We start from the raw sequence: 18001 nt of genomic DNA on the forward strand, positions 1-18001 counted from the left end.
TCTCTGACACAGAAGCCAAATGCTTGGCTGCCAATTATTGCCAGTTTGTGCTGTGGGTGCTCTTTTCTGTGTATTGGTTTTTTGAGAAAGCCACTGTAAGGTCTCACTATGTAGCCCTGGCTGTCCTGGAACTCACTCTGTGGACCAGGCTGGCCTCAAACTCACAGAGATCCACCAGCCTTTGCCTCCTGAATGCTGGGATTAAAGCAGGGATGCCACCACCATCCCTGGCTGTGAGTGCTCTTACACTAGAGAAGAGAAAAGTAATAAAACTATGCTATGCTATTACTCCAGCACTGCTGAGGTTGCCCAGAAACCCAGGACCAGCCTGGACTACATGAGACCCTGTCTTCAAAAATCAAGACCAAAAACATTTGTTTAATGTTTAAAATTTTATTTAATTGGGGGCATGTGTAGTACCAAGAGCTTCTGGAGACCAGAGGGACACCTAGCAGGAGGTGGTCCTCTCCTTTCACCATGTGAGCTCTAGGGGGTCAAAATCACACCATTAGGCTTGGAAGCAAGCACCTTCCACTGCGAGTACCCTGCTGCTCACCTCCCAAAAGCGTTTTATTCAAATGAAAGACACTGGCAAGGTGACAGGTTTCAAGTCGGGTACAGAACAACCTACAAGCAACAGAAGTTCCTTCTATTTAAGATGTAAAGAAGTAAGCCTGTTCACATGACTTGTCTGGCTGAATTAAAGGTAGAGGCTGAAAGAACTGGCTTTGGGATGGGGCAGCCTGAGCTGGCAAGCTGGCTCCACCTCACACTCATCTCCCTACCCTCCCTGTACTTCAGGCTCCTTGCTGCAAACTGGAGGTGATCGCAGTTGCCTCCCTCAGAGCCGCTGTGAGGAGAAAAACAAGGTGAAGAACACAAAGTTCTTAGGCAGTATCTGGAACCGGTCAGCATTAGCTGCTCCTTCTGCAAGCTCCTCCAAAGCGAGCCTTGAGGGAGGTTTAGGACCTCAGCGTCACACACTGCAAGGCCTCAGGACAGACAGCGTGGTGTGACGATGAACAGACCATCTAGGAAGAATCTGATTCAGGCTGAGACCTAGTCAATATGCCAGCATTTCCCAAAGTGTTTTCTTGGCTGATGAATTTTGGTGAGAAAATAAGAGTAGACAGCAAACAGCATTGAATTATTAAGATGGCAAAGTTGCTCTACTGTCATTCTCTTCTATAAAACATTTTTTTTACTATTCATTTATTTATTTTGGTTTTCAAGACAGGGTTTCTCTGTGTAGCCCTGGCTGTCCTAGAACTTACTCTATAGACAAGGCTGGCCTCAAACTCAGAGATTTGCCTGCCTCTGCCTTCAGGGGATTAAAGGGGTGCACCACTGTACCTGGCCATTTTCACTATTCATGTGTAGTAGTGTGTGTACAGATGATGAGGGGTACACATGTCACGGCACTGGTGTGGAGGTCAAAGAAGAACTTTGTAGAGCTGGTTCTCTCCTTCCACCAGGTCTCATCCCCGGGCAGCGAGTGCCTGTACGTGAATACGCGATGAGGCATTTTCCCAGTCCAGTCTCTCTTGTCTTTTGAAACTGAGTCTCATAGAGTCCAGGCTGGCCTTGAACTCACTGTGTAGCTGAGAATGACCTTAAACTCCCAATCCTCCTGCTTCCTCCCCGAGAAGTGCTGGGATTACAGGCTTGGGTCCAACTTACTTTCATCCTTTTTCGAACTATTTGTATTTGTACAAATACACATTATGTGTAATGTGTGTGTCAATATATAAATGCATGAGTAAACACGTGTGTGCATGTGGTCTGCAGAGGCCAGCGGGGATCAGGTGTCCTCTCTTCTTCCCTTAACTTGCAGGCCCCCTCCTCAGCTAAGCTGGTGGCTAGCAAACCCATCAATCATCCAGCCTCGATTCCCCTCTGCAGCAGTACAGGCTTGCATAGGACCACACCTGGCTTTTATGTAGATGCTAGGATTAGAACTCTGGTCCTCATGCTTGTGTAGGAAGTACTCGTTCTGAACTGCTAAGCTTTCTAATCAGGACAATGTCTTTTGTGATGCTCATCTTACACGTCTCTCTGACCTTACATGGGAATGTCCCACTTGAGACACAGTAGATCAGGCGTAAACAGTTCAGCTCAGGCGGAAACACTCCCTTTTAACAGATGCAAGCTACTCACACTGTTATGTTTGTCCCTGCTTAAACGTTATAGTTATTGCACTTGGGACAAATAACGATTTCTCATATATGGAATAATTTTCTGCATAAAACCATGTTTAAATAAAAGTGAGGTAGGCTAAACATGGTGGCGCACTCCTTTAATCCCAGTACTAGGGAGGCAGAAGCAGACAGATCTCTGTGAGTTCAATGCCTGTCTGGTCAACACTGAATTGCAGGCCAGCCAGAGCTTTAAAGTGAGACCTTATCTCAAAAAAACTTAAAAAATATCACGTAACCAAACATTGGGCACTTGGAAAATGTATCAAAGGTTAGGAAGCTTAGAAAACACAAGGGTGAGAAAAGTTCGGGCGGGATTTTGAGAAGAGAGGAGCAAGACTAGACGGTGAGGACTTATAAACCGCTCCAGAGACCGCCATCCTCAGGTGGTCCCCAAGCCCACTCCAGGAATCTCAGGTTTCAAGGAGAAAGAACATTGGGGAGTTGAAGGTGCAGCATAAGAGTGCTGGGCCCAGGCCGCAGGCCAGTTGCTATAGCAACACGCCGGCTCCCGCCGGCTCCCGCCGCCTCCCCCACCATCCCCGAGCGTCCCGCTCCTCACCACTGCTCCACTTTGTCTCTCCACGTCAACACAGCCCTCATCGCGCCGCTTCCCTTACGCCTCGGGCCCCTCCTCCCTGACTCGACAGCAACAGGCTTCTCTCGGCAAACCACCCCGGCTACCTGCGCTACCCTTGGCAACGCACATGCGCAATGGGCCGCGCGTGAGTTCGCTGAGCTCCAAGTGCGCAAGTCCAAAAGGGAGGCTGGCTCCTCCACTGAAGCGCGGAGCGCGCAGGGACGCAGGAGGCGGACGCAGGAGGCGAAAGCGGAAGTATGACGCAAGCCGGTCACGGAAGACGAGTGGGGCGGAGCGTTTAGCTGCCGGAGGGTTTGATTGGCGGGGCCCTGGCCATGGCGGCTGGCGGGAAAGCAGCAGGGGGGACTGAAGGATTCTCTCGTCCGTCTTTGGATTCCGCCCAGTGTTTTGTGCTGTGTCCAAGTTTCACCCCTCCTCTCGGCCTGGAGCTGCAGCTGCAGCCCAGTGGACCAAAGCAGCAAGGATGGAGAACCCAAACCTTGGGGACAGCTCAGCCCCCTCCAGCACCCCCAGAGAGAGCCTAGTTCCAGACCCGCCTTGGGACCTCTGGCAAGTTGTTAACCCCTCTCGAGCCTCAGTTTCACCATCTGTAGAATGGAAACAGGAGACTCACGCTTGTGTGGGTGTTTCTACCCCACTGTGGGAACCCTTGGGTGTCCCCGTCCCCGATTCCTTGGCCGAATTGACCGGGGAACTTGGAGGACAAGGGAGGTTTTGTGATGCAAGCAAGTTAGCCTGGGTCGGAAGTGAGAGCCTCAGAAACGGTCGTAGGAAAAGTCGCAGAGGAAGCAGCTATTGTATCGGGGCTAAAATTTGCATGTCTCAAATGTTGACCGCTCAAAACAATCTTGAGGTCTAGGCATTTAACTAACTTGGTAGAGGGCTTACCTAGTATGCACGAAGCCGTGGGTTGGATCTGCAGCACCGAATACCCGGACGTGGTGGTGCAAGCCAGTGGAGGCAGGAGGATCAGAAGTAGAAGATGAGTCTCTGGTACGTGGTGGGTTCAAGGCTAGCCTGGGGTGCATAAGATTCTGTCTTAAAAGCAAACAACAGCAGCAAAACCTTTTTTTAAAAAATTATTCCTTTTAACAGATGGAGAAAGGAGATTTTGAGCCCAAAGAGCCTTTCTCTTGGAAGGTCAGCTGATAATAAATGGCAGAGCTGGCTTTTCCACCCAGTTTGTTAACCTAAGAGTTTGTGGTGATTCCTCCATATTTCAGTTACTCTCTCTAAGATGTTTCTAGCTGAGCCAGGCAGTGGTAGCACTCGACTTTAACCCCAGCACTCAGGGAGGCAGAGTCAGGCCGATCTCTGTGAGTTTGAGACCAGCCTGGTCTACAGAGTGAGTTCCAGGACAGCCAGAGATACTCCGAGAATCCCTGTCTCAAAAAGCTTTAAAAAAAAAAAAAATCCTCTAACTGCTATTAACCCCAAATTCCATCAGGCGCCCTTGTTCTAACCGTGGTCAGTCACTAGTTCTTGCCTAGTTTCCCTGTTTACAGGAGGCAGATTAGGTTAAACGGTCTCCCGAGAGACTCATTCACTTTCTTTTTTAAAGATTTATTTTTATTCACGTGTGTCTTTGAATATGTACACAGGTGTTGGTGGAGACCGGAGGAGAGGGTCAGATTCTCTGGAGCTAGAGTTGCAGGCTGTGAGGAGCTGCCTGATGTGGCTGCTGGGAACTGAACTGGAGTCCTCTGAAATATGCTCTTCACCACTGAGCCATCTCTCCACACCCTCACTCTCCCTTTAAAATGTAGTTTAGTGATTAAAACACCCTGTTCTCAAGGCTGGAGATAGAGCTTAGTGGTTAAGAGCACTTAATGCTCTTCCATGGAACCTGGGTTTGCTTCCCAGCACCCACTGCCCAGACTCAAAACCACCTGTAACTCAGCTCCAGGGGCTCCAGCCCCCTCTGGCCTCAGCACTTGCATGGACATGGTGTACATATCCTCCTCTAAAGGGGGGAGCGATATACTGTACTGAAGGTTTTTTAGGTATCCCCCCCCCCATAATAGCATGGGGAGAAGCACTTGGGCACAGTTCTGCAGGCATGGGTTCTGGTATTCTGCAAGTGATTGGATTTCATTATCACACAGTTTGTCAATAAGACTAAGTTTTAGGGCTGGAGAGATGGCTCAGAGGTTAAGAGCACTGGCTGCTTTTCCGGAGGTCCTGAGTTCAATTCCCAGCAACCACATGGTGGCTCACAACCATCTGTACTGAGATCTGGCGCCCTCCTCTAGCGTGTGGGCATACGAGGCAGAATGTTGTATACATAATAAATAAATAAATCTTAATAAAAAGAAAGAAAAAAAAGAAAATTGTATAAAAAAAAAGAGAATAAGACTAAGTTTTAACCTCAAAAGTGATGAGAATCAAGACCAAAAGATTTGGAAGTTCTTGCCAGAAGTCATGTGCCTTTGTGGAGGGCAGAGTTAACAGTGTTTTATGAAAGTTGTACACGTCTGTGAAGTGTTCCTCTTGTTGGCAGGAGAGAGGGCTGATCCGTTTAAGCAGTGCTGATCTCAGGTGATTGTCAGGGTACCAGCCGTTATCAGAGACCTTTTATAGTAGCCCTACTGCATGATTACCAAACAACTAAAAGATTAGCAGGTATCTTCTTCAACTGTTACTGTGCAGAGAGTCCTTTGGAACTCACTCTGTGGACTAGGCTGGCTTGAACTCACTGAGATCTGCCTGCCTCTGCCTCCTGAGTGCTGAAATTAAAGGCCTGCACCACTGCGTACTGCTAGATTCCCAGCATTTTAAAAACCCGTGTTGGAGGCCGGGCGGTGGTGGCGCACGCCTTTAATCCCAGCACTCGGGAGGCAGAGGCAGGCGGATCTCTGTGAGTTCGAGGCCAGCCTGGTCTACAAGAGCTAGTTCCAGGACAGGCTCTAAAAAAGCTGCAGAGAAACCCTGTCTCGAAGAACAAAAAAACAAAACAAAAAAAAAAAAAAACCGTGTTGGAGGACAAGAAACTGACAGAGATGGGAAGATACTCATGGCACAAGACTAGCTCACTGGCCTTAATTTTACCTACCACGGTCCAGTGAGTATTTTATGTAGTCCTATACTGCTGTGGGTTGAAGTTGAGTAAGCAGAGTAAAAGAAATTTTATTATCTATTTATTTTCATTTTTTTTTGAGACAGGGTTTCTTTGTGTAACAGTCCTGGATGTCCTGGAACTTGCTCTGTAGACCAGACTAGCCTCGAACCCATTGAGCCCCACCCGCCTCTGCCTCCCAAGTGCTGGAATTAAAGGCGTGCGCCACCACCACCTGGCGTAAAAGAAATTTGAAATGAGTTCATCACTTGGGCTTTGTTTTTCCAGCAAGGAGGATGTAGCCGCTGGACTGGGAAGAACAGAAGATGGAAAGGAACCAGTGATAAGCAGCGAGGATAGCTCCCTTCCCCAGGAACCTGCTGCTGCTACTCTATCTAACGGTCCTGCAGTGACAGAACGCCATGAGCCCCTCGTGTGTGGATGGGAGAGAATTGTGAAGCAAAGGCTGTCTGGGAAAACTGCAGGCAGATATGACGTATACTTCATCAGGTGAGCACGCAGGAGGAAACAAGTACAGCCCAGTGGGTTTTGTCTGTCATAGGAACGGTTAGTAAGAATCTTGGGTTTATGAACTGGGGAATGGCTCAGGGAATAAGGCACTTGCCAAGCAAGCATGACGACCTGGGTTCAGATCCCCAGAACCCATCTAAAGGCTGAGTAGGTATAGCAGCTGCCTGAAACCCCAGCCCTCAGGGCCAGAGAATGGATCCACAGGGAAAGCTGACCAGCTAGACTACCTGGGATTGGCAAACTCTGGGTTCATAGAGAAACACTGTCTTGAAGTAGAGTGAGCACAGACACCTAGCTTTAACTTTAGGCTTCCACATGCACAGGTACACATGAAAACACTCCGACACACACGCATACGCCACACTCACATACATTTTTAAAAGCTTGTTATAAACCATCATTGTTCCTTCAGTGTCACTAGTCAGCTTTATCAAGTGATTTGGGGACAGTCACATATACATGTTGTTGATCCTGCTCCCAATGGCTAATGATACATTTGGATTTAATCTATATTTGTATGTTGATTTTATATTGTCATAGAGAAATCCATTGAAAAGGGCCATTGATCACTCTTTGTTACTTTAAAATGGCAAACATCTTTGGTGACATTTAGAAACTATTAATTGGAAATCCTAAATGTGGTTCAGTTCTTTTCAAAAGTCACTCCTATTTATTAGCTTAAGTTTCCTTTCATTTATTTTTTTTTTTTTTAGCCCACAAGGACTGAAGTTCAGATCGAAGCGTTCACTTGCTAAATATCTTCTCAAAAATGGAGAGACTTTTCTTAAGCCTGAAGACTTTGATTTTACTGTGCCGTCTAAAGGGGGCATCAGATCCGATTATAAAGACCAAAGCTTGGTAGCTCTGACGTCGCAACAGTCGCAGCAGCCAGAGGAAAGCAGCATTTCACACCGTAACCTCAGGACACGGAGCAAGTTGCAAACTGTGTTGCCTCCACCCAGTGGTAATTCAGAGTCCCCAGGTAGCAGCAGGCTGTCCCACTCCAGAAAGCCCAAAAGAAAGGCAGCTGTTTTGAAAGGAATTGGAAGTGAGAAAACCAAACAAAGGTGCAGGAAGAGTCTCTCGGACTCTGCACGAAGTGTCAGAAAAAGAGAATCTGTGGTTCAGAAAGCAGGCGCTGAAAGAGAGCTGGTTCCACCGGAATGTCTGTGCCCTGTAGGTGCCTGCGCCAGCCAAGGGACTGTCAGCGTGGCTGGGGAAGAGAAAGGCCTGGGGACAGAAAAGCCACCAAGTCCAGGGTCAGACCTTCATTCCACACAAGTAGCTTCTGGCATCACAAACAAATTACATTCGACGGAAGAAGCAGGTGATGCGAACCGTGAGCAGACTTTTTTAGAAGCAGAGGAAATCAGATCAAAGGGAGACCAAGCAGGGGAGGCACATTTGCATATCGATGTTTTACAGGGTGACTCTGAAACACCCCGCTGCTCCCAAGCCAAGAAACGCCTTACTTCTGAGACACTCCGAGGTACTTGGCATGTGAAAGTGCTGTTAGCTGTGTGGTGACCAGTTTACCCTCCCAGAGCTTGTACTCCTTCCCTGGGTGTGGGTGAGATAGGGCCTGTAGTGAAGAAGAGCCAGATATGTTCTCCCAGTTGATCCCAATTCTGCCCTCTCGAAGGGATTTTTGGGCACAGGGTTTCATGGATCCCAGGCTAGCTTGGGTCTCACTGTAGCTAAGATAACTTTGAAATTGTCTCTTCTTGCCTCTGCCTCGTGGGTGCTCGGATTAAAGGCATGTGTCCTGATGCTACTATTTTAATGCAGTGCTGGGCATGGGACCCAGGCCTAATGCATGGTAGGCGAGCACTCTATCAGCTGAGCCACATCCCCATCCCCTAACTGATCTTTGAGCTAGCTGGTCATCGAACCCTTAATTATGGCAGAGAGGGACTCGGCTGGCTACAACCACGGCTGCCCAGCAAAGGAAGGACAGTGGCGGGACATGGCTGCTCCCACCTCTCCTGGGCAGCGGCTGGGGGGCGGAGCTTTCTCCACTTGCCTTCCTCTTTCTAGACAGCAATCTTTAGACTGTAAGGAAAATTAAAAGGCTTCTCTGTGAAGAATGTAGGTAAGACTCCTTTTATACATAAACTGACTAAGAGTGATCAGTATCCTCCCGCCCCTCCTGTACTGCTGATGTGTGACTCCCAATTTAATCCCATCTATATCACAGTCTTTTTAGCTCCTGTTACGGCCTGACGCTTCTCGAAAAGGCCTGGGAGCTCTCAATAATTCAAAAGTGTAATTGCTTAGTTCATGTATTATTTGTACTGTGCTCTTCCCACAGAGTCGGGGCTTGGCAGTTTTGCCTATACAATGCCTCAGTGAATAATAGATAAAAAGATCTGAGCAGCTCTGGGTTATTCATTATGCCACAGCAGCAATAATGAATAACTCCCTTAAAGAACAGTAATTTTAATTTTACTGAGACTCCTTTGGGGAAGCAGGTTGCACAGATTGGTGGAATCAGGGTAACACTTGACTTCTGCTTGCAGTCCTCTCCATAATGGTGCATCTTCTCTGTGCCTGGGGCTGCCGTGTCTTTAACAGGAGATGCCACATGTGCCTAGGGAAGGGATAAGGCTCCTCAGTCTATGTCCTTTGAGCTTCATAAAGGAAGCATCGGGTCATATGAATTTACTGCTATTATAATGGGCAGATTAAATATTAGAAGTATCCTCCCTTGACGAATATGGCTATATTCAGCTCCTCCTCTACTGAAGTCTAGTTCTCAATGTAAGAGGAAGTACCATTGGGTTGCCAGGTGCCCAGTGGAACAATAATTGCTTGGCTAGAAATATCAAGGCAACAGTAAAGGAGGCTGGGTAGTTGTGTGGGAACCCATGAAAAATATCAAGTTTCCATAAGATCAGCTTCCTTTGTTCTGTTTCATAGATTCTTCTGGGCTTTACCTGCCCAGACTAGAATAGCAGAAGGCACAGACATCATTATGTGGAGACCTGGATATTTACTGCCAGTGGTTTAGTCAACCCCAGTATCATTTTCTGGCATCTATTTAATTGTTAAGCCTTAGTTTGTGAAAATTTAAGGAGTAAGCCTAACTAGTCTCATTTTTTCACATCAAGACAAGAGAGGGCAGCTAGCTAGTGAGATGACTCAGCAGTTAAGAGCAATTCCTGCTCTTCCAGAGGACCCGAGTTCAGTTCCCAGCACCCATGTCAAGTAGCTCCTAACTGCCTGTAGCTCCAGCTCCAAGGGATCTGATGCCCTCTACTGGCCTCTACACATAAATGAAAAATAAATATTATAAGGTAGCTGAGTATGATGTTACATGTCTGTAATCCCAGCACTTGGACGTTAGGTGTAGAAAGATCGGGAGTTCAAGGCCATCCTCGGCTACATGGCAAGTTTGAGGTGAGCCTGGACTACATGAGACACTATATCAAAACAATAACAAAATAATAACTGTGGGGTAAAAATGGGAAGTGAAAAAAGATGTTTTTTAATATACAAATGTAAGTAAGATGTTATTAAACTGATGCTCAGAGGGTATAAAGAGTATGAAGTATGACCATTTAAAATAAGTGACAGTTGTAGAAACTCGAGAGGTCTGATAACATGGGTTAAGATTTTTATTTTGTATTGATGTGGGTGAGTGTGAATTCCACATGCTGTGTGGGTACCCATAGAGGCCAGAAGAGGATATTAGGTCCCCTAAAGCTGGAGTACAGGCAGTGTGAGCCACTCAACATTGGTACTAGGAACTGAACTCTGGCCTTCTGGAAGAGCAGCAAGTAGTCTTAGCTGCTGAGCCATCTCTCCAGCCCTTGTTTGGTTTTTGAGACAAAAGCCAGGCTGGGCCTTGAGCTCACATCTCTTCCTCAGCCTCTCCTTGGATCTGCCTTTTTGGTAAATATAGCGCAGAAACCTTGAACAGTCTTTCTAACAACCACTGTACCATTTAATTCTTTCTCAGTCTCTCTCTCTCTCTCTCTCTCTCATCGCTCTCTCTCTCTCTCCTCTCTCTCTCTCTCTCTCTCTCTCTCTCTGTGTGTGTGTGTGTGTGTGTTCATAGACATATGAGTCCATGTTTATAAAATTGGGATCAATTTTAGAATCTTGACTTTTTTTCATTTAGAAGTAAATGTCAGTGGAAAATATTCATGATAGAATCTCAAAAGCATTTTAATGGCCATATACAAATAGACTAGTATATTCATACTGTTGCAGTTTCCCCTACTGTGAGTTGGCCGTGTACGTCACAGGGCATCAGTAAAGGGCACGGGCCCTTGAGCTTTCCTGCCTGGCTTTCCACTGTTGCTCTCACACTACCTGTGTGACCTGGGCTGGTTTAGCATCTCTGTGCCTCAGTCTCCTTGTGTATAAAGTGAAGGAGGTAAGATAGCCGATACCCAGCTGACCGGGCGTTAGGAGAAGTAGACTATGTGTATAAGTGCTTGTTATGTAACCCAGGCTAACCACAAACTATTCTGCCTCACCCTTCCATAAACCATAGATTCTCTAAACTGCTTTTTCTCTTCAGAAGACAGCAGCCCACGAACACAAGTAGAAAAAAGGAAAACAAGCCTGTATTTTTCCAGCAAGTACAACAAAGAAGGTACCCACCCTTCCCCCAAGCAGTATGGAGGGGGGCAACCCAAGTCTTTCATGAGTACAACTTTGACACCTCTATGTTTCTGTAGCTCTTAGCCCCCCACGACGAAAAGCCTTCAAGAAATGGACTCCTCCTCGGTCACCTTTTAATCTTGTTCAAGAAACACTTTTCCATGATCCCTGGAAGCTCCTCATTGCGACTATATTTCTCAATCGGACCTCAGGTTTGTGGGTCATTGTTATCTGTGTCCTGTTGAGGAGGGAGCGAACCAAACTGGTTAAGAGGCCCAAGTTCAAGGTCCATTTTGAGTTTCTGATGTTGGACAAGGCCTTTCCCTTTTAGCCCACAGAACTCTTCACCTATGGGAACATTAGACTGAATGATAGCCAGCATCCTTTTTAATACTGAGGGCCAGGTGGTCATTGATTTCCTACTTCTAGATTAGCTTGGGTCTTCAGTGAAGGAGCAGTTAATATTTTCTCACCCTGTATCCTACTTGGTGGCTCTCTGTATTGATTGAATGCATATAGTGGTTATCTGGTGGTCTGATTACTTGAAAAATAGGCTCATTTTGGTATAATTTGGACTAGTAATCAAGGAGATTAACAGTGTTGGTATTTGACTCTGTAAGTGGCTACTGGTTCAGGTCATGATTTGACAGTATTTAAACAAGCAAGGCTGGGGATATAGGTCTGTGAAACCTTCCCAGCATGCTTAACAAGACAGCTGTAACAAGAAAGCCAGTACCTAAAGTCCCCAGATGAAAAACTACCTGGACACGAAGTCAGCCCTTCCCAGACATGTCTGCTGTGGTTTGCTTGCCAGGCAAGATGGCCATCCCTGTGCTTTGGGAGTTTCTAGAGAAGTACCCTTCAGCTGAGGTGGCCCGAGCTGCTGACTGGAGGGACGTGTCAGAACTTCTTAAGCCTCTTGGTCTCTATGATCTCCGTGCAAAAACCATTGTCAAGTTTTCAGGTATGTTCCCATGGCCCCAAAGGAAGAAACAAATTGTGCCCACTGAAGGCAGCCACACCTTAAACTTTAATGCCCTCGGATGCTCTATTAATTGAGGTCATTTAGCTCAAGCACTAAAGACATTTAAAACAGCCTGCTTGCCCCACACACCATCAGACTTCTGCTGACCCAAACCATAAATCTTTGCCCTCTGCATAGAAGCAGGAAGTCATTTCCTGTGGCTAGCTGGCAAAGCGAAGAGAGTGGTTAGGAGGAGGCAGGTGATAAGGGTGCTGGTCAGAGGGAGGGGGTCGTCCTGGCCCCATTACAAGTCTTCCCTGGGGCTGACCACATGTGTGGGGTGTGTATCTTCAGATGAGTATCTGACGAAGCAGTGGAGGTATCCGATTGAGCTTCACGGGATTGGTAAATACGGCAACGACTCCTACCGGATATTTTGTGTCAACGAGTGGAAGCAGGTAAGCCCACTGCCAGCCATAGCATGTCCAGCATGTTTGCCTCCAGGGCCAAAGAAGTCCATGAGTGTGTCAAAGATGGACGAGACAGGAGCCCTGCTGTAGTCCCTACCGGATTTGCCCTCAGTTTAAGGAGCAGCCGCGGCATGAGGTTATAAACTGTAGGAGGGACTCCTCAGGTCCCGCCCAGGTCCCTCTGCTGACTTGAGCAGTCTGTCACTCCTGACCCTATTGCTGTCTTTTCCTGGCGTGTTCTGTCTCTCACACTGACAGGGTTTCTTCCTGTTAAAAGGAGCCCCTAGTGCTGAGAAGAGATGGCTTAGCTGGTAAAGTGCTTGCCCTGAAGAACAAATTCAGATCCCCATAACTTAGGTAAAAGCCAGGCGTGGCGGCATGCAACTGCAGTTCCAGCACTGTGGGGGCAGGAACAGGAGGGTGCCTGGAAGCTCCCAGATAGCACTGTCAAAGGTCGTAGATGAGTGTGGTAAGGTCCAGGCCAGTGAGAGAGCCTTTCTCAAACAGAAAGTGGAAGGTAGACCAGAGACATGGCTTAGTGGGTAAATGTATTTCACGAGCCTGGCAGCCTGTGCTCCATCCCTGGAACCCACATAAGGGTGAAAGTAAAGAAGTAACTCTGATTTGTACTCTGACTTTCATAGGCATGCCTCATAGGCACAACTAATAAAATTTCAACTTTTCCTGAAGGTAGAAGGTTCCTGAATCTCATGTCTGTATACACACCAAAAGCAGTACCCTCCATAGGAAATAGTCGGATTTAGAGTGTCTAATTGACCAGTATCTCCTCATATCTCATACTGGAGGGTGGCATCTGAGTCCTGTTATTTGTGCCCAGAACTGGTGCATTCTTATGGCAGCCTGCAGCTGGAGGATACCCTGGTACACTGCCCTCTTGCCTAACATATTAATTCCGTGAGGTCTGGAGAAGCCCACGCTGCAGGGCCACAGTCCTTCCTTCACTACCAGAGCCATCCATGAAGCCTCACAGGATCTTTGACGTTCCAAAAGCTGGGAGCTAACACTTGACTCATGCCATCGCTGCCTTCTGCTCGAGGGCTGGGTTAGTTCTGAACTGGAGAGTACTTTGTAAACAATGAAGGATTCCTGTCATGTAAGGTATAATTGTAGACAGTCATGGTTGCTACTGGGTTCAAGTTCTCTGTTTATGTCAGATACATTATCATGGTAAACTCCCTCACCAAACCTTTAAATGTGTCTATGGCTGATATGTTTCTTTTCTTCCAGGTGCACCCTGAAGACCACAAGTTAAATAAATACCATGACTGGCTTTGGGAAAATCATGAAAAATTAAGTCTGTCTTAAAACCGCCTGTGTGAAGTTTTCTATGCATTGCTTTGTGCTTCCATTTCTAAGAGCACTATGTACAATGAGCTCCCTTCCCAGGCTTGTAGTTTTTTTTTTTTCAGTTAGTTAGAAGTCCGTTTGTGTATTAAGCCTCTGCCACAAGTTGATCTTAGTCAATTAGTGTTGTAGACATATTTTAAACGTGAAAAAGTAACTGTTGGGGGCTGGAGAGATGGCTCTGCGGTTAAGAGCACTGCTTGCTTGTCCAAAGGTCTTGAGTTCCACTCCCAGCAACCACACGGTGGCTCACAACCATCTGTACCCTCTTCTGGTGTGCAAGCATACATACAGGCAGAACACTGTGTACATAATAAATAAATCTTTTTAAAGAAAAGAAAAAGTAACTGATGGGAAATGATCCTAAAAGTGTGTTCAGTTTTTCCAGTGGTAAACAATGTGTTGGTGCTGAGAGCCAGTTCAGCACTCCTGCTGAGGAAAGACTAAACATGTACTCTCTTCCTGTACAGAGTGGTATTAAGGTATACGACTATCATATGAAGAAAGAACCTGCCATTCTTATGGATATCACAGTGTCATAGTTTAAACAATGATGCATTTACCTTAGAAAATAAAAACTAAATTGACCAACACATAGTGGTACCCACTGTAATCTCGGCACTCAGGAGACTAAGGCAGGAGGATGGAAAGTTGAGGGCCAGCCTGTACTACATAGAGAGGAAGAAACCAAACAGGGCAGGGTAGTGAAGTGGCTCATAAAATAAAGTCACTTGCTGCTAAGCCATATGACCTGAATCCAACTCCTATGGGTTGACCTCTGACCTTCACTTGAACTCACATATTACATATCGCATACATAAGAAAAATTTTAAGAAATAGTCTGGAGAGAGATGGCTCAATGGCTTAGTATGCTTGCTGCTCTTCCAGAGGACCCTGAGTTCAGTTTTTAGCACCCTGGTCAGGCAGCTCACAAGAGCTCCTAAGCTCTGACGCCCTCTCCCAGCTGCATTGGTGCCTTAGCACGTGTGGCAGGTATGCGCATATACATGAAAACTAACAATTAAGTCCTGCTTATTAAACACTTTTAAGATGTAATTTGAAAATCAAATTATACCTCTCCCCTCTCACAGCAAACATCCACTCATAATTGCCACACCAACTCCAGTGTCGTCTGTGTGACATGACATATGTCATTATGCCAGACGGGAGCTACATATCCCATGGGACTAGGCTTCCTGGAGGTCAATGGCAGACAGCCCGGTATTGGCCGTCCTTGGGGCATAGACAGGTTTTTCAAGTAGCTGGCTATGCGGGATGTTAGCTTTGCACAATATCTTTTATATCTACAAGACAAGGATTATCTCTTCAGGAACAGCTCTGGGATAGGGAAGCACAGTATGGGAATGTATAAGACTAGAGCAGAACCCTTGTCATACACGGGGTGTATGATGAGCAAGGGAATAGATGGGTTAATGTTGATGGACAAAACTGTTATACTTTGAACTTTATGGATAGGCTTGCTAGATCCCAACCCCCATGGTGTCTGCTGCATAAAAAGGTACTAAAAAGTATATTTCAGCAGGTGCAGAGAACTGATTAGGCATATTTGGTCACTAGATGAAATGAAGAAAGGGTTAGAAAGAGGAAGGGCCATGATAGCGATAATGAGACAGAAACTCTATTCATAAGATGAAACCACTTGTCTGAGGTTTACATTCCCAAGGACAAGATTTCCTCTTCTAAGGATGCTTTATGTCTAACACCTGTCCCTGATAATATACTTTTCTTAAATATTATTGATGTGACTAAAAGAAGCTTTTATACTATGCCAACCAATGATACATGACCTTCTGATTTGTTCTTTGTTTGAATACTATATAATGAAAACATGAATTCAGTAAAATCGCAGCAGATTCCAACCACTCTCTTGTGTGTTGTGTCTGTCATTCGCCGAACGTGTGCCTTCCTGTGTACCAAGACCCTGCTTCTCCCACGGTCTGAGTGGCTCCCCTGAGCCGGTCCGTGGCACATAATTCATAATATTGCATCCCATTTTTCATTAACAAATTATGTTCTGATATATTCAGTAACAGAGTTCACCTATACTAATCATGGTGGTACTACTATAATCCTAACACAGGGGAGTCTGGAGAGGGTCATGATCAAGTTCAAGGTCAACCTGGTCTACTTTGTAGTTTCCAGGACAACTTGGGCTGTATGGTGACATCCTGTCTCAAAAAAAAACCTAAAAGTCCACCAGTGGCACACACAGTAAGAATATGTATATGTACACACACACACACACACACACAGCACTTGTAATGCTGAGGCAGGAGGACCACTGAATTCAAGGCAACCTGGCTTATGTGAGTCTGAGAGCAGCTTTGGCTATACATCAAAACCCTGTATAAGAAAAATACAAACTAAAGTTGTTAGAGTAAATAGAACTGTTTGGATAAGTGGCTGGTTGTCCTGTTTAATGGAATTCTTTGTTTTTTTTTTTTTGTTTGTTTTGTTTTTTTGAAAAAGGGTTTCTTTGGGTAGCCTTGGCTGTCCTAGAACTAGCTCTGTAGACCAAATTGGCCTTAGACTCACAGAGATCCACCTGCTTCTGCTCCCAAGTGCTGGGATTAAAGGTGTGCACCAGCACCTCCCATCCCTGTTTTTGTTGTTTTTTTCCAGGATGGGGTTTCTCTGTAGCTTTGGAGCCTGCCCTGGAATTAGCTCTTGCAGACTAGGCTGGCCTCGAACTCACGGAGATCCGCCTGCCACTCGGGAGTGCTGGGATTAAATGTATGCGCCACCACCACCCGACTCCCATCCCTGTTTAATGGAATTCTTCAGACCTGATGTGCAAATAGGTTTCACAGTATATTAGGTAATTAATAAAAATATTTTTATTAAAAAGGTCCCTTGGGCATCATGTGTTCTTAACCACTCACACTGGCTCTTAGGAACTTTGGATTTGACCTTAGCGTCCCTGTGAGGATGTGAACATCTGTCTGCTTGTTGCTCCATTGCAATTCATTCCCTTAACCCTGGTCCTTTGTAAAACTTTATCTCCTCTCCCAGTTAAGAATGGGACCTTTTTATGTTTAATGCCATTTCCATAACAGATGGTGTAGTATCGTGGTTCTAACCTCGAAGCATTTGCCTTAGAAATCACCAAATGAAGTCCTAAATTATTAACTCTTAATTGCCAATTGCCATTCTAAGGTTTAGCTTGAAAATTAAATCAAATGAAGGCAAAGTAAACCAGCTGTCAGAAGCTGTCGTAGGCTAGCGTGTGCCCGGGCAGATGTGCTACAATGCAGACTAATTGATTTTCCCCTCTGGTGAACAAGGGGCAGCAGTTAAGAGGGATGCTGGGGCTGGAGCGCTGACTCAGCCATGACAGTAGTCAGGTTCAGTTCCCAGCATCCTCACAAGGAAGCACAGGAAGGAGGGGATCTGTTGCCCTCTGGTGCCGGGCACACGGGCAGTGTGCATACATACATGAAAATAGGGACACAAAGTGTAAAGAGAGATGCAGTTTGACCGAAGAACAGGAAAGCTGGCCACACCTCCCCTTCCGCTTCACAATAACCCATCACATTTTCACAGACATCACAGCTGCACACAAAAGTGCAGAGTCCTGTGCTGGGGGGAGAGAGGCAAAAAGATGAAAAGGCTCTGTGGAGACCTCCCAGGACGAGAGCGCGGTGCAGACAGCAATGGAAGAGAAGAGAAGGGCTAAGTGTGAGGATGGACACCCAGCACAAGGTGTGTGATGAAACCTGGCATTCCTGAGGGCCGGACAGCTAAGTGTTGGGTTGGTAGAGCAAAATTCCCAGGAAGTCAGCTGGGAAGGAAGGCTACAGGGCAGAAGGCCATTTATAGGATCCCCTCACTGGTCTCCTTGGAGGGGAGCTCTGCCTGGTGGTTGGTGGGGTTCAGGCCTGCCCTCTTCCCTTCAGCAGATAAAAAAAACATCACCAGGCTTATCCCATGCCTTTCCGCATATATCAGAAACCCTGCTTGCCTTCTTCTTGTGGGCTTGTAAGTTTAAACGATGTTGAAGTGCCTCAGTTGTAGAGGGTTAGGAAGATGTGAACGTCTGTTGAAGGGTCGGGCCCAGCACAGAGAACTTGTTCAAATGTTGGTCTTTGTTTTTAGCATAAATTTTAGAAATGACTTAGGGTCAGAGATGTATTCAACAGTTGTTTCCCTGGAGTGCACAAGGCCTAGGGCTCAGTGCCCAGTCAGTGC

General features: G+C 46.4%; 2 protein-coding genes across 5 annotated transcripts in view; one reads left to right on the forward strand and one right to left on the reverse strand.

The window, feature by feature from the left end:
- Nucleotides 1–2889, reverse strand: part of Ift122 (intraflagellar transport 122) — a 71219-nt gene extending 68330 nt beyond the window's left edge. Inside the window, 1 exon segment of the mRNA XM_038320275.1 lies at nucleotides 2758–2889. Within this exon segment, the coding sequence (XP_038176203.1) occupies nucleotides 2758–2798 (41 nt within the window). The 5' untranslated portion in view covers nucleotides 2799–2889.
- A 204-nt stretch (nucleotides 2890–3093) lies between these two features.
- Nucleotides 3094–15315, forward strand: Mbd4 (methyl-CpG binding domain 4, DNA glycosylase). Of its 4 annotated transcripts, XM_038319027.1 has the most exons (8): nucleotides 3094–3345; nucleotides 6140–6361; nucleotides 7096–7871; nucleotides 10911–10985; nucleotides 11071–11205; nucleotides 11808–11957; nucleotides 12312–12415; nucleotides 13676–15315. In XM_038319027.1, exons 1-8 carry the CDS (start codon nucleotides 3260–3262, stop codon nucleotides 13751–13753), a joined length of 1626 nt encoding a protein of 541 aa, XP_038174955.1. In that variant the 5' UTR covers nucleotides 3094–3259; the 3' UTR covers nucleotides 13754–15315. The 4 variants fall into 4 exon arrangements, with proteins under 4 accessions (XP_038174955.1, XP_038174953.1, XP_038174954.1 ...); XM_038319025.1 differs by lacking the exon at nucleotides 13676–15315 and having other exon boundaries at nucleotides 12312–12839; XM_038319026.1 differs by lacking the exon at nucleotides 13676–15315 and having other exon boundaries at nucleotides 10914–10985; nucleotides 12312–12839.
- The last annotated feature ends 2686 nt before the right edge of the window (nucleotides 15316–18001 follow it).

Source organism: Arvicola amphibius, chromosome 2, assembly GCF_903992535.2.
Source record: "Arvicola amphibius chromosome 2, mArvAmp1.2, whole genome shotgun sequence".
In the NCBI taxonomy this organism is placed as follows: domain Eukaryota; kingdom Metazoa; phylum Chordata; class Mammalia; order Rodentia; family Cricetidae; genus Arvicola; species Arvicola amphibius.

Bases quoted from the DNA above. Each gene is read 5' to 3' on its own strand.
- Mbd4 (XM_038319025.1), top strand. From the start codon at position 3,260: ATGGAGAACCCAAACCTTGGGGACAGCTCAGCCCCCTCCAGCACCCCC. The intron at 3,346-6,139 runs GCAAGTTGTTAA...TTGTTTTTCCAG, and splicing joins GACCCGCCTTGGGACCTCTG to CAAGGAGGATGTAGCCGCTG. The intron at 11,958-12,311 runs GTATGTTCCCAT...GTGTATCTTCAG, and splicing joins AACCATTGTCAAGTTTTCAG to ATGAGTATCTGACGAAGCAG.